This window comes from Notolepis coatsorum (assembly GCF_963971535.1).
Source record: "Notolepis coatsorum genome assembly, chromosome: 12".
In the NCBI taxonomy this organism is placed as follows: domain Eukaryota; kingdom Metazoa; phylum Chordata; class Actinopteri; order Aulopiformes; family Paralepididae; genus Notolepis; species Notolepis coatsorum.
The window spans coordinates 100,542,898-100,567,043 of NC_140176.1; the positions used below are offsets into that span (position 1 = coordinate 100,542,898).

The 24,146-nt window shown below is 43.7% G+C and overlaps 1 protein-coding gene across 1 annotated transcript in view; it reads right to left on the reverse strand.

The window, feature by feature from the left end:
• Window positions 1-24,146, reverse strand: part of LOC311237989 (A disintegrin and metalloproteinase with thrombospondin motifs 19-like) — a gene marked incomplete at its 3' end in the record, with an annotated part of 279,286 nt that overhangs the window by 42,716 nt on the left and 212,424 nt on the right. Inside the window, 1 exon segment of the mRNA XM_084325960.1 lies at window positions 3,626-3,778. Coding sequence (XP_084182086.1) covers window positions 3,626-3,778 — 153 coding nt within the window.

The following is a 24,146-nucleotide window of genomic DNA, read 5'->3' on the forward strand; positions in this document are numbered from 1 at the left end:
TTTATCAACCGTGAGTACACAGGTCCTATGCTCCCCCGTGTTGATAAATACTCTTTGTTCTACCGTCAATGCTCGTGCATGATTATCCATATATGGTCATGAAACACCCCCCTTGGGATGTGAAATAATGGACTGACCCGAGCGGAACTCTGATAAACTCCACAGGAGATTGTTCACTGAGGCGCTGCCGAACCAAGAAGACACAACGCGTGTTATGGGATAAATAAAAGGCGGACTTGTACACGGTGATGTCAGATATCAACGGCTCCCTAAGACCATTGCTGCAATTCTGCCTGGACAGCTCAAAATACTAATAAAGACTGTTCGTTGACCACTGTTTGGCGTTGGTTGTGTGTCATTATAACCGTGCTGTAATATGAATGCCTTTATTAGTTGTGTTCGATTGGCTATAATATGATTTTTAGAGGCATCTATTTTGTTGTCGGTATTACCGACAACAAAATAGATGCCTCTAAAAATCATATACTATTAGGTAGCCTATATGAATTACATATAATAGCAGCCATAGCCTACATTATGCAACAGTAACTTGCGCATATATAACACACAGCCCTGCGAAGCCTGCATACAGTAAACTAACTTGACAGACGTGTACACGTACGGTGATGTCGGATATGATATCTATTAACCATTGCTGCCTGGGCAGCGCAAACAATAATAAAGACCGTGCTGGAATATGACTGCCTTTTTCCGTTTTGTTTGATTAATACCCAGGGATTAAAGTTCTCCTCAATTTTATTCCAAATCGCGACGGATTTTCCGTCAATTTTCTACCTGCTGCATATGATTTCTAGAAGCATACAATCTATTTTGATGTCAGTATTGGGTAGCCTATATAAACAATAATACGAGAGCATATACAAGAACAATGAATCTCACTGCCATGTATGATGTAGCCTGCCTTTCAATACATGAACTTGAATTCCATCATGTCTGTGTGCTGAGCTCAGTGAAGTTTCAACGGAGCGAGGTAATCTATTCTAATCAACAAATTGAAGTAGAAAGCATTCCGTTGTGGCCAATCTTATTTGGAAACATGACACAAAATAATAGTATGTCGCTTTTTATTTGAAACAATATTTAATGGCGTTTGGAGGTGGGTGTTCTCTGCCCCCCGTGCCAAACAAGCAAGCCAACCTCTTGTTCCCGCATGAGCCCGTTATAATTACACTACTGTCGCTATTTTACAATGAACTATAATGAATTACGGGTCATACAGAAATTGAACACGCCAGTGTTGGAACTTAAGTAATGCACGGAAGCTTATTTCCGCGTTGAAACTAATGCAGAACTGAGGAGCGCTTATGCCGTAGTAACGATGTTATACCACTGGGCGTCAGCTACGCATGCTCCGAGCTGTGCGTAAATATAAGCACGAAGTCAAGTTCAAGTTGAAATTGATGAATCCCACACTTTGCTTAGAAATGGTCGTACGCACAGGTTAAGCACATATCTGTGCGTAAGTCACGTTGATGAATGAGGGCCCTGGTGCTCTTTGCAGCTGAGGTAAATAAAAGACCTGTCCTATATTTGAGGATTTATGGTAAATCAATCCAATTGATTTATGCGCATGTGTTTCCCATGTTCTGTTTATATTCTTGTCATTGTCTGAAAATAGGCTATATTTACAGCAGACCCTGTTATTGTTCCTTGTTGGTATTTTTACATTACAAGTCATTTTAATTTTCTTAAGTTCTTAAATTTTTACTTGTGCCTAGGGCTGTGACAATTATTATATATTTGCCTCATGATAATTGTCATACAATAAAATGGCAATATATGGTATAATTATCTTTTTTCTCTTTCTTATTAAAAACGTGGCCTATTTGAAAGGAGATTGATTTAATAAAAATAAAAGAGCGAAAAATCTATATACAGTATATATATATATATTAATATATTATTATTATTATTATTATTATTATTATTATTATTATTATTATTATTATTATTATTATTATTATTATTATTATTATTATTATTATTATTATTATTATTATTATTATTATTATTATTATTATTATTATTATAGTAATTGGCTATCATACTGCAATATAAACTGAGTTTTATAGTGAAAAGAGCAGCTTTATTGGTCAAGATTGAAGGCTCTATATTGCAGGAAATTGCACGTACAGGTGTTCATTAAATTAAAAAAAAAATCTGCCATGGAGGGGGTCGTGCCGGACACCCTCCAAACCACCCCTTGCCTGTCACTTAATAATCTTGCACCCCCACTTTCAACTATAACTAGGCGGCCATGACTACTACTAATACTACCACTACTACTACTACTACTACTACTACTACTACTACTACTACTACTACTACTACTACTACTACTACTACTACTACTACTACTACTACTACTACTACTACTTACTACTACTACTACTACTACTACTACTACTACTACTACTACTACTACTACTACTACTACTACTACTAACTCACTAAACTAACCAATTTCCAGGCTGTGGTGACTTAGAATATATATAGGGGGAAACACTACACATTTTATACTATAATGATGCTACAACTGTATGTACCCCACTAAATACAAATGTATTAGTAGTATTTTGGACCGGGTCACCAGCTGATCTACTGCTATTCACTCAACAGGCTTCTCGCCCCAAGCTTCTCCGTAACCACAAGGGCACTTTAGACCTTGTAATAATAAATCTGCTTGTGGGTACCCTGCTGCCAGAGCTCTGTGATTGACAGTCTGTTGGCCCAATCCTCTCCTTGTCAAATTAGAATGAGCGAACTGTGGTGGAACCGGAGTGGTTAATTATGCGCATGGTGAAATCTTCATGGTCGATACAAATTTATTGTCAAAGCATTTGCCAATCAAATACAACGTTCAGGTCCAGAAGGTGGGTGGAGGCCTTGCTGTGTGTGTGTGTGTGTGTGCGCGTGTGCGTGTGAGTGTGTGTGTGTGTGTGTGTGTGTGTGTGTGTGTGTGTGTGTGCGTGCGTGTGTCTGGGTGTGCCTTAGCCAATAAGGTATTGGCAGTTGGGAGGGAAACTCTTTAGGGGTATTTAAATAACTTAGAAACAACAATGGATGCTGAAACTGACCTGAAATCAGTCACATAATAAGTTATAATATGTTGTCATTGTACCACACGTGTCTGTTGTACTGTAGGTTACAGACGTTGTACTTTGTATTTTGGTGAATGAAGTCTTTTGAACCCTTTCACAACAAAGGGTTAACCCTTTCACTGCCACACTACAAAGGGTTGACCATTTCACTACCGCACTACAGCAGGTTAACCCTTTCACTACCACACTACAGCATGTTAACCCTTTCAGTACCACACTACAGAATGTTAACCCTTCACTACCACACTACAGAACGTTAACCCTTCACTACCACACTACAGAATGTTAACCCTTTCAGTACCACACTACAGAATGTTAACCCTTCACTACCACACTACAGAATGTTAACCCTTCACTACCACACTACAGAATGTTAACACTTTCAGTACCACACTACAGAATGTTAACCCTTTCACTACCACACTACAGAATGTTAACCCTTCACTACCACACTACAGAATGTTAACCCTTTCAGTATTACACTACAGGTTAACCCCTCTCACCTTGGCCCAGTCTCCTGTCCTCCAGATGTAGCACGTGGAGTAGTCCTCGCACTCCTCGCCCTCGCGGGGCAGCGTGGACAGGTCACACTTCCTGCGTGGGTTGGTGCACTTCACCAGCCGGTGGCGCGCTCCCCGGCCACACTTCACGGAGCACTGCAACACAGAGAGACGGCTCAGGTCAGTCAACGTACAGTATGACCTACAGTATGACATGGGGGAGATGGTGCGGCCGTGCATGGCGGTGTGAGTGGCGTGCTTTATCGGGGGGTGTGTCTTGGATGGGGATGGGGTAGGGATCGATGTGTGGGGTGTTTGGGGGACATGTTCGGGGGGGGGGGGGTTCACATGCCTTCGAGCGACATTGTACTTATTTTATGCCTATTCTCAAGTTTACATTGCACTACTTTTATTATGATACAAAATGTAACGGTAGTGCTATTCCTCCCGTGCACGGTAGCTCCGACCTCAGAGTTAATACACTAAAGGTTCCTAGAGTTTGCACTGAATTTGGAAAATCTGCTTTTAGCTTCTGTGCCCCAGAAACATGGAATGTGTTGCAATGCTTAATTAAAACTCAATTCATCAGTATCTCTTGGTCAGTTTAAATCTTCAATAGCAAACCACCTCACCACAGTCTGCAGTTGTTTTTAATTATTTTAAATGTTTGATTAATTGATTTTCTGTTTCTATATTGTTTTCTTTTTTTGTATTTATTATGTTTTGTCTCTCAATGATCCTTCCAGATTTATATTTACATTTAAATGTTGTCATTTAGCTGACGCTTTTTATCCAAAGCGACTTACAAGTTCTGTACGACAAGTCAGCATGAAGGGTGCAACTCTATCAGCTGAGTAACAATGTGTATCAAACAGTGCTGTAACTTGAGTGCTGCAGTGTTGAGTGTATATAGTAAAGACATGTTAGTATAGTAGGAAGAGTGCATGATAGTATAAGACAGTAAGAAGGTTAGTGTTTTCTTTGTTTGTTTGTTTTTTAATTTCAGATATTGATTGAAATGAAAAAAATGTAGAAAAAAAGTAGAAAACACCAACCTTACTGATTAAATAAAGATTGAATGAATGAATTAATGACTGTTTACAAGGCAACCTAGCTTCACTTCGTCATTACACTCCCGTGGAGAGGTGTATAACTGTTTGTTATAAACCTCAAGAATAAGCTGAATAAACACGCTCCAAATGTTCCTCTCTGGTGTTTGACAATGACATTGTATGACATATTATCGCTACTTACTGGCCTGGCATGCTTATGTGAGCGTTTTTAAAATAGTCTTTGCATTCTCATGTTGACGGAGAGATTTTCTAAAACACCATTGGTGTGAGCAGGTACTTTTTTTTTTAACAGAGGGGGAAGAAATGTTTTCAGATATATCCATATATATGGATATGTATATATATATATACACACACACGTGTAGATGTGGCCTAAGTAAACACATTTTTTACTGGAATATTCAAATGTTATGAACAAAGCAAGCTGCCTGCCGTAAAATAAGTACTTAGGACAAGAACAGAGAAGACTAAAAGTAGTTTTCTTAGATGGAGAGAAGATGATGAATGAATTGACTCATAATTAATATTTACAAATTCAGGTGTCATAGCAGCATGGGGGAGGTACAGGCGGAAAACAAAGAAAACAAAGTCAGACAGTCCTAACAGTGTTTAGTATTAAGAGTCAGATAGTCCTAACAGTGTTTATTACTAAGAGTCAGATAGTCCTAACAGTGTTTATTACTAAGAGTCAGATAGTCCTAACAGTGTTTATTATTACGAGTCAGATAGTCCTAACAGTGTTTATTACTAAGAGTCAGATAGTCCTAACAGTGTTTAGTATTAAGAGTCAGATAGTCCTAACAGTGTTTATTACTAAGAGTCAGATAGTCCTAACAGTGTTTATTACTAAGAGTCAGACAGTCCTAACAGTGTTTATTATTAAGAGTCAGATAATCCTAACAGTGTTTATTACTAAGAGTCAGATAGTCCTAACAGTGTTTATTACTAAGAGTCAGATAGTCCTAACAGTGTTTAGTATTAAGAGTCAGATAGTCCTAACAGTGTTTATTACTAAGAATCAGATAGTCCTAACAGTGTTTATTATTAAGAGTCAGACAGTCCTAACAGTGTTTAGTATTAAGAGTCAGACAGTCCTAACAGTGTTTAGTATTAAGAGTCAGATAGTCCTAACAGTGTTTATTATTAAGAGTCAGACAGTCCTAACAGTGTTTATTATTAAGAGTTAGATAGTCCTAACAGTGTTTATTATTAAGAGTCAGATAGTCCTAACAGTGTTTATTATTAAGAGTCAGATAGTCCTAACAGTGTTTATTAGTATTAAGAGTCAGATAGTCCTAACAGTGTTTATTACTAAGAGTCAGATAGTCCTAACAGTGTTTATTACTAAGAGTCAGATAGTCCTAACAGTGTTTAGTATTAAGAGTCAGATAGTCCTAACAGTGTTTATTACTAAGAGTCAGATAGTCCTAACAGTGTTTATTACTAAGAGTCAGACAGTCCTAACAGTGTTTATTATTAAGAGTCAGATAATCCTAACAGTGTTTATTACTAAGAGTCAGATAGTCCTAACAGTGTTTATTACTAAGAGTCAGATAGTCCTAACAGTGTTCAGTATTAAGAGTCAGATAGTCCTAACAGTGTTTATTACTAAGAGTCAGACAGTCCTAACAGTGTTTATTACTAAGAGTCAGATAGTCCTAACAGTGTTTAGTATTAAGAGTCAGATAGTCCTAACAGTGTTTATTACTAAGAGTCAGACAGTCCTAACAGTGTTTATTACTAAGAGTCAGACAGTCCTAACAGTGTTTAGTATTAAGAGTCAGACAGTCCTAACAGTGTTTAGTATTAAGAGTCAGATAGTCCTAACAGTGTTTATTACTAAGAGTGAGATAGTCCTAACAGTGTTTAGTATTAAGAGTCAGATAGTCCTAACAGTGTTTATTACTAAGAATCAGATAGTCCTAACAGTGTTTATTATTAAGAATCAGACAGTCCTAACAGTGTTTAGTATTAAGAGTCAGACAGCCCTAACAGTGTTTAGTATTAAGAGTCAGATAGTCCTAACAGTGTTTATTATTAAGAGTCATACAGTCCTAACAGTGTTTATTATTAAGAGTTAGATAGTCCTAACAGTGTTTATTATTAAGAGTCAGATAGTCCTAACAGTGTTTATTATTAAGAGTCAGATAGTCCTAACAGTGTTTATTAGTATTAAGAGTCAGATAGTCCTAACAGTGTTTATTACTAAGAGTCAGATAGTCCTAACAGTGTTTATTACTAAGAGTCAGATAGTCCTAACAGTGTTTAGTATTAAGAGTCAGATAGTCCTAACAGTGTTTATTACTAAGAGTCAGATAGTCCTAACAGTGTTTATTACTAAGAGTCAGACAGTCCTAACAGTGTTTATTATTAAGAGTCAGATAATCCTAACAGTGTTTATTACTAAGAGTCAGATAGTCCTAACAGTGTTTATTACTAAGAGTCAGATAGTCCTAACAGTGTTCAGTATTAAGAGTCAGATAGTCCTAACAGTGTTTATTACTAAGAGTCAGACAGTCCTAACAGTGTTTATTACTAAGAGTCAGATAGTCCTAACAGTGTTTAGTATTAAGAGTCAGATAGTCCTAACAGTGTTTATTACTAAGAGTCAGACAGTCCTAACAGTGTTTATTACTAAGAGTCAGACAGTCCTAACAGTGTTTAGTATTAAGAGTCAGACAGTCCTAACAGTGTTTAGTATTAAGAGTCAGATAGTCCTAACAGTGTTTATTACTAAGAGTGAGATAGTCCTAACAGTGTTTAGTATTAAGAGTCAGATAGTCCTAACAGTGTTTATTATTAAGAGTCAGATAGTCCTAACAGTGTTTATTATTAAGAGTCAGACAGTCCTAACAGTGTTAAGAGTCAGACAGTCCTAACAGTGTTTATTATTAAGAGTCAGATAGTCCTAACAGTGTTTAGTATTAAGAGTCAGATAGTCCTAACAGTGTTTATTATTAAGAGTCAGATAGTCCTAACAGTGTTTAGTATTAAGAGTCAGACAGTCCTAACAGTGTTTATTAGTATTAAGAGTCAGATAGTCCTAACAGTGTTTAGTATTAAGAGTCAGACAGTCCTAACAGTGTTTAGTATTAAGAGTGAGACAGTCCTAACAGTGTTTATTACTAAGAGTCAGATAGTCCTAACAGTGTTTAGTATTAAGAGTCAGACAGTCCTAACAGTGTTTATTATTAAGAGTTAGATAGTCCTAACAGTGTTTATTATTAAGAGTCAGATAGTCCTAACAGTGTTTATTACTAAGAGTCAGACAGTCCTAACAGTGTTTATTATTAAGAGTCAGATAATCCTAACAGTGTTTATTACTAAGAGTCAGATAGTCCTAACAGTGTTTATTACTAAGAGTCAGATAGTCCTAACAGTGTTTAGTATTAAGAGTCAGATAGTCCTAACAGTGTTTATTACTAAGAATCAGATAGTCCTAACAGTGTTTACTATTAAGAGTCAGACAGTCCTAACAGTGTTTAGTATTAAGAGTCAGACAGTCCTAACAGTGTTTAGTATTAAGAGTCAGATAGTCCTAACAGTGTTTATTATTAAGAGTCAGACAGTCCTAACAGTGTTTATTATTAAGAGTTAGATAGTCCTAACAGTGTTTATTATTAAGAGTCAGATAGTCCTAACAGTGTTTATTATTAAGAGACAGATAGTCCTAACAGTGTTTATTAGTATTAAGAGTCAGATAGTCCTAACAGTGTTTATTACTAAGAGTCAGATAGTCCTAACAGTGTTTATTACTAAGAGTCAGATAGTCCTAACTGTTGTGAAGGGCCAGATTAAACCGAATATATATATTTATTTATATATATTTAATTGTATTTGTATATTCTCTAATATTCCCTGATATCCCTTGTATATTCCTTGTACAATATGCATTGAATATCCATTCTAGCCTACTGAACATCCCATAATAGTCTCCATTCTACTATTGGTCGAGACCTTGGTGCCAGGCTGCCATACCCCCCAGACCCAGTTCAAACGTACCGCTCAACATGTACGAACAAGTCCTAGTTCCGCGTAGGAATCTGGCTACCGCACCACTAATGGTACTATTTGTTCATAGTGCGTATATATACTGCGCTACTAAAGTAGGACTTCCTTTTTAGTCCAGTTTCTTACCCTCCAATAGAGTGACAGACGTAAAGCCTCCCCGCGACGCCACGTGTGGGAGTAAGGCCAAGTTCGGCCTACCATCGGTATTGAGACATCGTGTATATTAATATTTGAATAGTCATATTTGGCACTATATCGTCGAGTTGGACGTAGTCTATTAAGCTAATAATAGTCTATTCATATGTAGTGCTTCGTGCGGTGAGAATACTATCGTAGTCAGTACCCCCATCGTTTCGGGTAGAACTGGCTGCTTATCCAGGGTGGCCGACCCCATGTGAGGCTGCACCCGAGGAGCCCCAGAGCCGACGAGCGAGTGGACCTGCATACCGGATTATTCTACCGACGACAGCCCGCCTTCCCAGGCACGGATTATGCTTTGTATACAGTGATTATTCTATGGATAAAGACCAACACTGCCGTGTGTTGGAAAACCCCCCCCCGGAGAGGACGACAGGTGAGGAGACGCTCTACACAACGAGGTCGCTTCACGTCTCTCCATCGTGGACCGGAGGAAGCCGGCCCACAGAGAGTCCAACTGCTTTCATCTGTGGATCGAGGATCGCTGAGGCACCGAGCCGCACAACCGTGGGTTCTCCCAGGATACCCTCGGCCAGACGGATACAGCCAGACTCTACCCCCCCCCCCCTTCTCCAGTTGTCTTACAAGCGACCGGAATTCCCCCCTAGTGTATCCAGTTCTATAATCATTAAAGTATCATTGCTATTATTCCTTAAATATTCCAGGTTGTATATTTACCGCCTGCGCCACCAGAGATTGGACGTTCTCTATTGATATACCAACGAATACTAATTTGCCATAAAAGTGCATCCTATTTCAAATCATAAATGTAATTAAGTGATTGCTCTACATACCTTTTGCTATGTATTAATTATTATTAAACGCAGACTTTCGACTTGGTACATTTGTGTTGGATCGTTTCATCTACGTGGGAGTGTTTACCATAATTATTTATGCCTAGTACTGGGTGGCCAGAGTCTAAAGTACAAGAGGTAGTGGTAGTAAGTATCATATCTAACAATACAGTCAGGGAATTGTACCCCTCAGTTACAATTGGTCCTTCGAGCCGGATGGTAATTAGTGTAATATTAATATAGTGTTATTAATATTGAAATGGCCTATGATGAACACTCCACGAAACGATCCTCCTAACCAACGCCCGCAGCGCGAACGACGGCTCCCTCAGTACTTAGAGGCTTACGCTGTCAGTCAACAACCTAGTCTTCTACTAACAGTAAACGCGGTAAAACTAGAAAGTAAAAGTATGTCTAACCCCAACGCCCAGACTACCCCGACCATAGAGGCCCCTACGGGTTCTAATGTAACTGACCAAGCTCACGGTGGGGACCAGTGGGAACCAGACATGACTTCACACCCCGCCAGTACTGAAGAAGTAGTCCCCGATGAGTCCCGGGAGGAATACAACGCTACCGAGAGAGAACTCGGCACGGAAGAAGACGGGGAGAGCACCGTGGAGATAGAGCTCCAAGGCTCCGCAAGGAGTACCCGGAGGGAAGGCTCCCCTATACAACCGCCTTCTCCCAGCGAGGCAGAGAGGACCCTACAGCAGGCCTTCCTCATCAGCCTGAACGCCGCTGCTGAACGCGACCGACTGCAGATCCAGCAGCGGAGCGAAGAAGAGCATATACGTCTAGAAATAAGACGCATTCAGATGGAAGAGAATGTGGCCCGAGACCGAGCAGACAGCCAGCGAGCAGCTGCTGGTGCTCTACGGGACGCAGAGCGCGACAGACAGCAAGCGCAACTAATAGAACAGCTGATCAGACGGACAACACCCTCTCCCTCCGCCAGAGGCTCCAGGAACTCGTCTAGACACACCTCCAGGGCGGCATCCCCTAGCCGAGTAAACAACCCTGAACTTGACCAACAGACGAGGTCTATACCCCCCACAGACCACCTCCCCCCACCGGTCCAAGCGAGACCTAGCAACCAGGAAGGAGCAGCATATCCTGTGGAGAGGCTAAACCAGAGACTACAAGCACTGGATGACCTAACTGAAGACGAAGAGGAAGAGGAGGAGAACCGCGCCCGACGACAGCACAGTACTCTACCGGACCAGGAGGTCCGGTACAGCCCAGGCTATACTCCCGCGGAGCTGCGCTACAGACCCCCGACTCTATACACGGGTGAGCACGACGCACGACCCGCACCGAGGAACAGCACCTGGACAAGCGGGCCATGGTACACTGCCGGTACCAGCCCATACCAAGGAGCGGGAGGAGACTCGCCTAGGAGGCCTCTCCCCCAACGCTCGCCGATGTATCCACAGTCAGCGTCATACATTGGCACGCCTATGGTACCCGACTTCACCCAAGAGAACCGGGCCCAGTATACAGAACTCCGCATGTGTCTGGAGACCATGTTGGTGGATGTATTGGATGAACGCCATAAATGCGCCATCCTACTGAAGCACTTAAAGGTGCCCCGCGCACATAATATAGCGCTCGCCTACGCGACTTCCACCACCCCATACACAGCAGCGCTGGTAGCATTGGACCAGAGGTATGGGCGCATATGGGATTACGTGATCCAGGAGATCTGACACATCGACCGCTTACCCCCAGCAATAGACAATCGAGCACTGGACGACCTGTCCATCAGAGTGCAGTCCCTGGTAGGGATGTTGGGAGCGCAGAGAGAGAAGGGGAGGCATGAACTTTACGCCAACTCAAATGTGGAAAGGATCTTGGAGAAGCTGCCGCCCGCTCGACAGGAGCGTTTTAGGCGGCAGAGAGACCACCGAGACCCGAATGGCCCCGAACCGAACCTCCTCGATCTAGCAGACTTCCTGGCGAGAGAAGTCAGCAGCCTACGGCTAGATACATTCGGGCGGAGCACCCCTGGCTCCAGAGAAGGAACCAGACGACTAAACGATGGAAGAAGATCGGTGACTGTGATGCACCAATCGGAGTCAGTACCGAGCAGCAGGAGCCACAGTACCCCCTCCAGAACGGAGAAGTGGAAGATAGTGTGCCCCTACTGTGAGAAAGAACACTGGCTAGCGCAATGTGACTCCTTCCCCAAGCTGAACGCGGAGGAAGCAAGTCAATGGATAAAGTCCAACAAGCGCTGTTTTCGCTGTGCGCGCTCACACATGGCAGCCGAATGCCGCTTAAAGAAAAGGTGCACCAAGTGCGATGGAGCCCATCTGGACATACTTCACGACAGTAACAGAAGGCGCCCTTCACCCGCACCATCCAGCAGCAAAGCGAGCGTCATGTACATCGATCCCGCCAGCAGCAGTGGAGCCCGAGTACTCCTAAAAGTAGTGCGTGTGACGCTAAGCTACCAGAATAAAGTCCTGGACACTTACGCCGTCCTCGATGACGGGTCAGAGAAGACCCTTCTGCTCGCCTCCGCTGCGGCCCAGCTAGGGCTGCGGGGAAGCGAAACCCAAATGACAATTCGGACAATAAGACGAGATTTGAAGACGATAAAGGGCGAGAATGTCTCATTCTCTATCGCAGCAAGCGGCCAGCCTGAGCGACGGTACCAGATTACAGACGCTTTCACCAGCCAAGAAATAGGACTGTCGCGGTACACATACCCCGTCGCCAAGCTGATGGAGAAATATGCACATCTGCGCAAGTTACCGATCCCGCTCATAGACAATGCTATGCCGACCCTGTTGATAGGCTCCGACCATGCAGACCTCATTGTCCCGATAGACCGGGTTCATACCGGACCCCGAGGCTGTCCTGCAGCAGTCGAGACCCGTTTGGGATGGACTCTCCAAGGCCCGCTCGCCAAATCTCTCAACCGAAGTACAGCCACTAGATGTCTCCACTCCCGAGTCACAGAGGGAGAAACCGCACTCCTGCAACACGTAGAGCGGCTATGGACCTTGGAACAAATGCCCTTTAAGAACGGAAAGAAAGACATTCGCTCTAAAGATGACATTTACGCCATTCACCTCCTCGAGACAGGGACCAAGAGAGTCCCGGTCAACGGCGTGTTGAGATACGCCACGCCACTCCTGCGGCGAGAAGGAATGCCTACTTTCCACGCCAAGACAGACGCCACAGAACGGTACCTGCTGAACACGGAGCGGCGCTTAGCCAAGAACCCCGCCCAAGAGAGTGTATACCGCGCTGAGATTGAGAAGCTCATCACAGCGGGACACGTCACAAAGATGGACATTAAAGAGGCTGACCAGACCACCGAATCGTGGTACGTGCCTCACCACAAGGTCCATCACAACGGTAAAGACCGCATAGTATTTAACTGCAGCTACCAGATCGGATCCCAAAATCTGAATAAAGAGTTACTGCCCGGTCCCACACTCGGCCCCTCCCTACTCGGCGTTCTACTCCGCTTCCGCCAGGAAAAGGTGGCCATCAGCGGGGACATTAAAGGAATGTTCCTGCAGGTGAGATTAGTAGAGGAGGACAAGCCCCTGTTACGGTTCCTATGGAGAGAGAAGCCAGGAGATGAGCACCCAGCCATCTACCAATGGGAAGTCCTCCCCTTCGGAACGACGTGCAGCCCCTGCTGTGCTACATTTGCACTACAGAAACATGTAGCAGAGGACCCAGCAGCGGACGAAGAGGTCCGACACAGCGTAAAGAACAGCTTCTACGTAGACAACTGTCTACAAAGCCTTTCAACCCAGGAAGAAGCCGAGGCTCTCCTGATTAAACTCCGCGCCTCATTGATCAAAGGCGGCTTTGATCTCAGGCAGTGGGCCAGCAGCGATCCGCAAGTACTGCGCAGCCTCTCCTCCGAGGACAAGGCAGCCAGCAGCGAGACCTGGATGGCTACAATCCCGGGAGAAGCCCAGGAGATGACCCTGGGATTGGTGTGGCGATTCAAAACAGACTCGCTTCACTACAGACACAAGCCCCTGACTACGGAGCAGGGAAGGCCGGCGGCGGCGCCGACCACCAGACGGAGTGTGTACACAACACTCGCCCGACAATATGACCCGCTAGGATGTATTCTACCGTACACCACCAGGGCAAAAATGATTGTACGAGCATTGTGGGACAAGGACCAGGGCTGGGACGACCCCATTCCCGCACACCTTGCATCCACCTGGAGAGAGTGGGAGATGGAGCTCCACTCACTCCCAGGCATTAATATGCGCCGAAGCTACTTCCCACCCACGGTGAGGCCAGAGACATGTAAAATGGACTTACACGTCTTCAGTGACGCCTCAGAGGTCGCATACGGATCAGTAGCCTACTTGCGGGCCCAAGAAGAGGGGGGAGAGATCTACACAGCATTTGTCCTCGCCCGCTCGAGAATAGCCCCACGCAAGCAACAATCTATCCCACGTCTAGAGCTCTGCGCAGCCCTAGCCGGAGCGCACCTAGCCACGCTCATCCAACGTGAGCTCACCATACCGGTGTCTAGAACAATCCTGTGGTCAGATTCCACGACAGTACTCGCCTGGATCAAATCGGACTCATGCAAGTACAAAGTCTTCGTGGGAGTCAGAGTCACCGAGATTCAAGACTTAACCGAAGAGTTAACCGGAGAAACAGAGTGGCGCTACGTTGATACAAAACAGAACCCAGCTGACGTCATCACCCGGGGAATGCCCCTAGATGACCTCACCCGTCGCAATGTCTACAGTGACGGCCCAGCATTCCTAAAGCTCCCGGAAGGAGAGTGGCCCACGCCTATCCCGAGGGAAGCCAGTCAAGAGGAGGCTGAGAATAAGAAACCTATGTTCTGTGGATTGAGCACTGTTATCTCCGCAGACCCCAACATAGATGATTGCACTACCATAGAGAGTGCACAACAAAGGACATTCCTGCGGCACCACCCGGAGTGTAAGTCCCCCGCTGAAATGTCAGCAGCTAACTACGAGGAAGCAGAATTGCTTCTACTGCAGCGAGCCCAGAGAGACTCGTTCCCCGATGAATTGGCCTGTCTACAGGGAGGAAAGCCCGTCCCATCCGACAGCAGATTAATTCATCTGGCCCCCGAGAGCGACGCTCATACCCTCATCAGAGTGGGTGGTCGCCTACGCAGAGCCCCCAATCTACCGGATGACATTAAATACCCGATCGTATTGAACAGCCGACACAAGGTCACAGAGCTGATTATAAAGAAATACGATGAGGATGTACATCACGCAGGAGCAGAAAGAGTCTTCGCGGAGATCAGACGTCGTTACTGGATCCTACAAGGAAGAGAGGCGGTACGACGCTTCCAGCGAACATGTCTAGACTGCCGCAAGTGGCGCGCGCAGCCCAGCATACCAAGGATGGCTGACCTTCCTCCATGTCGCCTCCGAATCGGTGACAAGCCATTCCACTCAACGGGTATGGACTGCTTTGGCCCGCTGCACATAAAGAAAGGAAGAGGAACCGAGAAGCGGTGGGGTATTGTATTCAAATGCATGACCACCAGAGCGATACACATCGAGCTTCTCCCGACCATGAGCACAGACTCATTCCTTATGGCCTTCCGTAGATTCACATCACGGAAAGGAAGACCGTCTACACTATTGTCCGATCATGGGACAAACTTCAAAGGCGGCGAAAGAGAGCTGAGAGAGAGCTTCCAAGCTATGGGCCCAGAACTTAAGACCCACCTCGCTCCAGCACAGATTGACTTTCAATTCAACCCCCCAAACGCACCCCACTTCGGTGGTACTTGGGAACGGGAAGTGCGTTCCATAAAGACAGCCCTGTACGCAGTACTTGGGGCCCAGACTGTGGCGGAAGAAGTCCTAATGACAGTCCTCACGGAGATTGAGGGAGTATTGAACTCTAAGCCCCTCGGCTACGTCTCCAGCGATGTGGCGGATATCGACCCAGTTACCCCCAACACACTCCTGATGGGGCGGCTAGATCCCGCGTTACCCCAGACAATGTACCGGCCTGAAGAAGCGAACGGCCGACGAATGTGGAGGTACAGCCAAGTATTAGCCGACAAGTTTTGGAGCAGTTTCCTACTGCACTACCTACCGTCTCTACAGACCCGCCAGAAGTGGGTAAAGGAGAGAGACAATTTGACAGAAGGAACAGTCGTCATGATTATTGATCAATCACTGCCCAGAGCTATGTGGCCGGCCGGCCGCGTAAGCAAAGTGATCACCGGTGCCGACGGCAAGGTCCGAGCAGCTGAAGTGCTTGTCCAGGGTCGCACTTACACCCGTCCCGTGGCGAGGCTCATAGAACTGCCCCGACTCCCAGACACAATCGATGATGACCATGACCCTATAACCCTATGACTTTGTGAAGTTGACTGACCCCTACAGCAAACCCTTATGTGTAAATAGACAACGCGATTAATCTGTCTCTGCTTAACTGATTAGGTCTGGGACCAATCAGGGGGTGGCTGTTGTGAAGGGCCAGATTAAACCGAATATATATATTTATTTATATATATATATTTAATTGTATTTGTATATTCTCTAATATTCCCTGATATCCCTTGTATATTCCTTGTACAATATGCATTGAATATCCATTCTAGCCTACTGAACATCCCATAATAGTCTCCATTCTACTATTGGTCGAGACCTTGGTGCCAGGCTGCCATACCCCCCAGACCCAGTTCAAACGTACCGCTCAACATGTACGAACAAGTCCTAGTTCCGCGTAGGAATCTGGCTACCGCACCACTAATGGTACTATTTGTTCATAGTGCGTATATATACTGCGCTACTAAAGTAGGACTTCCTTTTTAGTCCAGTTTCTTACCCTCCAATAGAGTGACAGACGTAAAGCCTCCCCGCGACGCCACGTGTGGGAGTAAGGCCAAGTTCGGCCTACCATCGGTATTGAGACATCGTGTATATTAATATTTGAATAGTCATATTTGGCACTATATCGTCGAGTTGGACGTAGTCTATTAAGCTAATAATAGTCTATTCATATGTAGTGCTTCGTGCGGTGAGAATACTATCGTAGTCAGTACCCCCATCGTTTCGGGTAGAACTGGCTGCTTATCCAGGGTGGCCGACCCCATGTGAGGCTGCACCCGAGGAGCCCCAGAGCCGACGAGCGAGTGGACCTGCATACCGGATTATTCTACCGACGACAGCCCGCCTTCCCAGGCACGGATTATGCTTTGTATACAGTGATTATTCTATGGATAAAGACCAACACTGCCGTGTGTTGGAAACCCCCCCCCCGGAGAGGACGACAGGTGAGGAGACGCTCTACACGACGAGGTCGCTTCACGTCTCTCCATCGTGGACCGGAGGAAGCCGGCCCACAGAGAGTCCAACTGCTTTCATCTGTGGATCGAGGATCGCTGAGGCACCGAGCCGCACAACCGTGGGTTCTCCCAGGATACCCTCGGCCAGACGGATACAGCCAGACTCTACCCCCCCCCCCCTTCTCCAGTTGTCTTACAAGCGACCGGAATTCCCCCCTAGTGTATCCAGTTCTATAATCATTAAAGTATCATTGCTATTATTCCTTAAATATTCCAGGTTGTATATTTACCGCCTGCGCCACCAGAGATTGGACGTTCTCTATTGATATACCAACGAATACTCATTTGCCATAAAAGTGCATCCTATTTCAAATCATAAATGTAATTAAGTGATTGCTCTACATACCTTTTGCTATGTATTAATTATTATTAAACGCAGACTTTCGACTTGGTACATTTGTGTTGGATCGTTTCATCTACGTGGGAGTGTTTACCATAATTATTTATGCCTAGTACTGGGTGGCCAGAGTCTAAAGTACAAGAGGTAGTGGTAGTAAGTATCATATCTAACAATACAGTCAGGGAATTGTACCCCTCAGTTACACTAACAGTGTTTAGTATTAAGAGTCAGATAGTCCTAACAGTGTTTATTACTAAGAGTCAGATAGTCCTAACAGTGTTTATTACTAAGAGTCAGACAGTCCTAACAGTGTTTATTATTAAGAGTCAGATAATCCTAACAGTGTTTATTACTAAGAGTCAGATAGTCCTAACAGTGTTTATTACTAAGAGTCAGATAGTCCTAACAGTGTTCAGTATTAAGAGTCAGATAGTCCTAACAGTGTTTATTACTAAGAGTCAGACAGTCCTAACAGTGTTTATTACTAAGAGTCAGATAGTCCTAACAGTGTTTAGTATTAAGAGTCAGATAGTCCTAACAGTGTTTATTACTAAGAGTCAGACAGTCCTAACAGTGTTTATTACTAAGAGTCAGACAGTCCTAACAGTGTTTAGTATTAAGAGTCAGACAGTCCTAACAGTGTTTAGTATTAAGAGTCAGATAGTCCTAACAGTGTTTATTACTAAGAGTGAGATAGTCCTAACAGTGTTTAGTATTAAGAGTCAGATAGTCCTAACAGTGTTTATTATTAAGAGTCAGATAGTCCTAACAGTGTTTATTATTAAGAGTCAGACAGTCCTAACATTGTTAAGAGTCAGACAGTCCTAACAGTGTTTATTACTAAGAGTCAGATAGTCCTAACAGTGTTTAGTATTAAGAGTCAGATAGTCCTAACAGTGTTTATTATTAAGAGTCAGATAGTCCTAACAGTGTTTAGTATTAAGAGTCAGACAGTCCTAACAGTGTTTATTAGTATTAAGAGTCAGATAGTCCTAACAGTGTTTAGTATTAAGAGTCAGACAGTCCTAACAGTGTTTAGTATTAAGAGTGAGACAGTCCTAACAGTGTTTATTACTAAGAGTCAGATAGTCCTAACAGTGTTTATTACTAAGAGTCAGACAGTCCTAACAGTGTTTATTATTAAGAGTCAGATAATCCTAACAGTGTTTATTACTAAGAGTCAGATAGTCCTAACAGTGTTTATTACTAAGAGTCAGATAGTCCTAACAGTGTTCAGTATTAAGAGTCAGATAGTCCTAACAGTGTTTATTACTAAGAGTCAGACAGTCCTAACAGTGTTTATTACTAAGAGTCAGATAGTCCTAACAGTGTTTAGTATTAAGAGTCAGATAGTCCTAACAGTGTTTATTACTAAGAGTCAGACAGTCCTAACAGTGTTTATTACTAAGAGTCAGACAGTCCTAACAGTGTTTAGTATTAAGAGTCAGACAGTCCTAACAGTGTTTAGTATTAAGAGTCAGATAGTCCTAACAGTGTTTATTACTAAGAGTGAGATAGTCCTAACAGTGTTTAGTATTAAGAGTCAGATAGTCCTAACAGTGTTTATTATTAAGAGTCAGATAGTCCTAACAGTGTTTATTATTAAGAGTCAGACAGTCCTAACATTGTTAAGAGTCAGACAGTCCTAACAGTGTTTATTACTAAGAGTCAGATAGTCCTAACAGTGTTTAGTATTAAGAGTCAGATAGTCCTAACAGTGTTTATTATTAAGAGTCAGATAGTCCTAACAGTGTTTAGTATTAAGAGTCAGACAGTCCTAACAGTGTTTATTAGTATTAAGAGTCAGATAGTCCTAACAGTGTTTAGTATTAAGAGTCAGACAGTCCTAACAGTGTTTAGTATTAAGAGTGAGACAGTCCTAACAGTGTTTATTACTAAGAGTCAGATAGTCCTAACAGTGTTAGTATTAAGAGTCAGACAGTCCTAACAGTGTTTGTATTAAGAGTCAGACAGTCCTAACAGTGTTTATTACTAAGCGTCAGATAGTCCTAACAGTGTTTATTATTAAGAGTCAGACAGTCCTAACAGTGTTTATTACTAAGAGTCAGATAGTCCTAACAGTGTTTATTATTAAGAGTCAGATAGTCCTAACAGTGTTCAGTATTAAGAGTGAGATAGTCCTAACAGTGTTTATTATTAAGAGTGAGACAGTCCTAACAGTGTTTAGTATTAAGAGTGAGATAGTCCTAACAGTGTTTAGTATTAAGAGTGAGATAGTCCTAACAGTGTTTATTAGTATTAAGAGTCAGACAGTCCAACAGTGTTTATTATTAAGGGTCTTAAGAGGCACCATGGACCTAACCACTAGCACCCCCCACCCCACCCCCAAAACCTGTAAGACTGTAAGAGGACTTGGGGGGGGGGGGGGGGGTAGCCCGGAGAGACGTGTACTTTTAGACGACGACAGGAGATCGATCTATCATGCTTCCTTCCATCTGTCTTCCCTCTCAGCGCTCTATCCTTCCATCTCCTGTCCCCTCTGTCTCCCCCCCCCCCTCTCTCCTCTCTCTCTCTCTCTCTCTCTCTCTCTCTCTCTCTCTCTCTCTCTCTCTCTCTCTCTCTCTCTCTCTCTCTCTCTCTCTCTCTCTCTCTCTCTCTCTCTCTCTCTCTCTCTCTCTCTCTTTCCCTGTCTCTGCACGTTCACAGCTGTTTGGGGGATTGCTCAAGGAGGGGAGTGGAAGAGAAACAGAGAGACAGCGGAGAGAGAGAGAGAGAGAGAGAGAAGAGAGAGAGAGAGAGAGAGAGAGAGAGAGAGAGAGAGAGAGAGAGAGAGAGAGACAGAGGGGGGGGGTCAAAGACAAGGACATACCCTGTCATTCTCATGCCGGGACCCCCCCCCCCTCTCTCAGTGTTGGCAGATGTTTTGCTTCAGACCCTCCCGAGCAACCACCATCCTCCGCCCCGACGCACAGAGCCCAGCACCCCACACCCAGGTGAGTTATGGAGTACTCCATAACCTCCAGCAGAGGTAGCCTTAAATCACACACGTGGAGGGAGGTATAGTGGGAGGTGGTCTTTTTTTCAGGAAAGAAGAGAGACAGCAATCCACCCTCCTCTCTGTTTGCAGGTCTCCAGGTCAGTGGACTGGTGAACGGTTGTCTGGGTGACAACAGATTTAACTCACTACTTGCCAGAGGTGTGGGACTCGAGTCACGAATTTGATGACTTTAGACTCGACTTGACCAAATCAAAAAGACTTGCAACTCGACTTTGACTTTAACACCAATGACTCGTGACTTCACTTGGACTTGAGCCTTTTGACTTAAGACTTAATACCTTCCCATGCCCAACGATTCAAATTATGTTATTAATGTGCCATGAATTAATTCATTTCCAGCGAATAGACACTTCATTCGCGAGAGAAGAGGAGAGGACAGGGGAGGGAGGAGAGGAGAGGAGAGAGGGAGGCGAGGGGAGGAGAGGGGAGGAGAGGAGAGGAGGAGAGGAGAGGAGGAGAGGACAGGGGAGAAGAGGAGAGGAGAGGAGAGGAGAGGAGAGGGGGAGAGGGAGAGAGGGGGAGAGAGGAGAGGAGAGGAGAGGAGAGGAGAGGAGAGGAGAGGAGAGGAGAGGAGAGGAGAGAGAGGAGAGGAGGAGAGGAGAGGAGAGGAGAGGAGAGGAGAGGAGAGGAGAGGAGAGGAGAGGAGAGGCAGCCTGTAGTTAAGACAGATGGTCTTCTGTGACCGGGAAGTCATAGGTTAACGTCGTGACCCTGTGGAACTCCCACCTGCTCAGAACGGCTGAGGCTGCACACACTGACCCGTCTAGTGAAAGGACCTTATTGGTAAGCTACCTCCTTAAGCTACCTCCTTAAGCTACCTCCTTAAGCTACCTCTACACTCTATACTACATCATTATTGGTAAGCTACCTCCTTAAGCTACCTCCTTAAGCTACCTCTACACTCTATACTACATCATTATTGGTAAGCTACTCCTTAACTACATCATTATTGGTAAGCTACCTCCTTATACTACATCATTATTGGTAAGCTACCTCCTTATACTACATCATTATTGGTAAGCTACCTCCTTATACTACATCATTATTGGTAAGCTACCTCCTTATACTACATCATTATTGGTAAGCTACCTCCTTATACTACATCATTATTGGTAAGCTACCTCCTTTACTACATCATTATTGGTAAGCTACCTCCTTATACTACATCATTATTGGTAAGATACCTCCTTATACTCATCATTATTGGTAAGCTACCTCCTTATACTACATCATTATTGGTAAGCTACCTCCTTATACTACATCATTATTGGTAAGCTACCTCCTTATACTACATCATTATTGGTAAGCTACCTACTTATACTACATCATTAATGGTAAGCTACCTACTTATACTACATCATTATTGGTAAGATACCTCCTTATACTACTCATTATTGGTAAGATACCTCCTTATACTACATCATTATTGGTAAGCTACCTACTTATACTACATCATTATTGGTAAGATACCTCCTTATACTACATCATTATTGGTAAGCTACCTACTTATACTACATCATTATTGGTAAGCTACCTACTTATACTACATCATTATTGGTAAGCTACCTACTTATACTACATCATTATTGGTAAGATACCTCCTTATACTACATCATTATTGGTAAGCTACCTACTTATACTACATCATTATTGGTAAGATACCTCCTTATACTACATCATTATTGGTAAGCTACCTACTTATACTACATCATTATTGGTAAGCTACCTCCTTATACTACATCATTATTGGTAAGCTACCTCCTTATACTACATCATTATTGGTAAGCTACCTCCTTATACTACATCATTATTGGTAAGCTACCTACTTATACTACATCATTATTGGTAAGCTACCTCCTTATACTACATCATTATTGGTAAGATACCTCCTTATACTACATCATTATTGGTAAGCTACCTCCTTATACTACATCATTATTGGTAAGATACCTCCTTATACTACATCATTATTGGTAAGATACCTCCTTATACTACATCATTATTGGTAAGATACCTCCTTATACTACATCATTATTGGTAAGCTACCTCCTTATACTACATCATTATTAGTAAGATACTCCTTATACTGCATCATTATTGGTAAGCTACCTACTTATACTACATCATTATTGGTAAGCTACCTACTTATAACATCATTATTGGTAAGATACCTCCTTATACTACATCATTATTGGTAAGATACCTCCTTATACTACATCATTATAGTTAAGATACCTCCTTATACTACATCATTATTGGTAAGATACCTCCTTATACTACATCATTATTGTAAGCTACCTCCTTATACTACATCATTATTGGTAAGATACCTCCTTATACTACATCATTATTAGTAAGATACCTCCTTATACTACATCATTTTAGTAAGATACCTCCTTATACTACATCATTATTGGTAAGATACCTCCTTATACTACATCATTATTAGTAAGATACCTCCTTATACTACTTCATTATTGGTAAGATACCTCCTTATACTACATCATTATTGGTAAGCTACCTCCTTATACTACATCATTATGGTAAGATACCTCCTTATACTACATCATTATGGTAAGATACCTCCTTATACTACATCATTATTGGTAAGATACCTCCTTATACTACATCATTATTGGTAAGCTACCTCCTTATACTACATCATTATTGGTAAGATACCTCCTTATACTACATCATTATTGGTAAGCTACCTCCTTATACTACATCATTATTGTAAGATACCTCCTTATACTACATCATTATTGGTAAGATACCTCCTTATACTACATCATTATTGGTAAGATACTCCTTATACTAATCATTATTGGTAAGCTACCTCCTTATATTACATCATAAATGGTAAGATACCTCCTTATATACATCATTATTGGTAAGCTACCTCCTTATACTACATCATAAATGGTAAGATACCTCCTTATATTACACCACTCTAGCCCTCGCCCGCTGTCACCACTCTAGCCCTCGCCCGCTGTCACTACTCTAGCCCTCGCCCGCTGTCACCACTCTAGCCCTCGCCGCTGTCACCACTCTAGCCCTCGCCTGCTGTCACCACTCTAGCCCTCGCCCGCTGTCACCACTCTAGCCCTCGCCCGCTGTCACCACTCTAGCCCTCGCCCGCTGTCACCACTCTAGCCCTCGCCCGCTGTCACCACTCTAGCCCTCGCCCGCTGTCACCACTCTAGAAGGGAGGAGGAGAGGAAGGGAGGGAGGGAGGGAGGGAGGGAGGGAGGGAGGGAGGGAGGAGAGAGGGAGGGAGGAGAGAGAGAGAGGGAGGGAGGGAGGAGGGAGGGAGGGAGGGAGGGAGGGAGGGAGGGAGGGAGGGAGAGAGAGAGAGGAGAGAGAGAGAGAGGGAGGGAGGGAGGGAGGGAGGGAGGGAGGGAGGAGAGAGAGAGAGAGAGAGAGAGAGAGAGAGAGAGAGAGAGAGAGAAGAGAGAGAGAGAGAGAGAGAGAGAGAGAGAGAGAGAGAGAGAGAGAGAGAGAGAGCTGCCAGCGGTGTAGCAGCAACTCGTCTTCCCACCAGGGTTCTATATCTTGTACACATGCTTTTTAACAGGGGGAGTGAACAGGTTCCCGCTGGCAAGGAATGCGGCGTGCAATCCTCACCCAGTACAATGGAATTTAACGGTATCTGTAATATTTTCTCTGTTTGAAGCGAGGAAGGCCTTGTAGTCATGGAAGGACCTTCGAGGGGGCGGGGCACGAGAACCGAGAACAGAGGCAGCT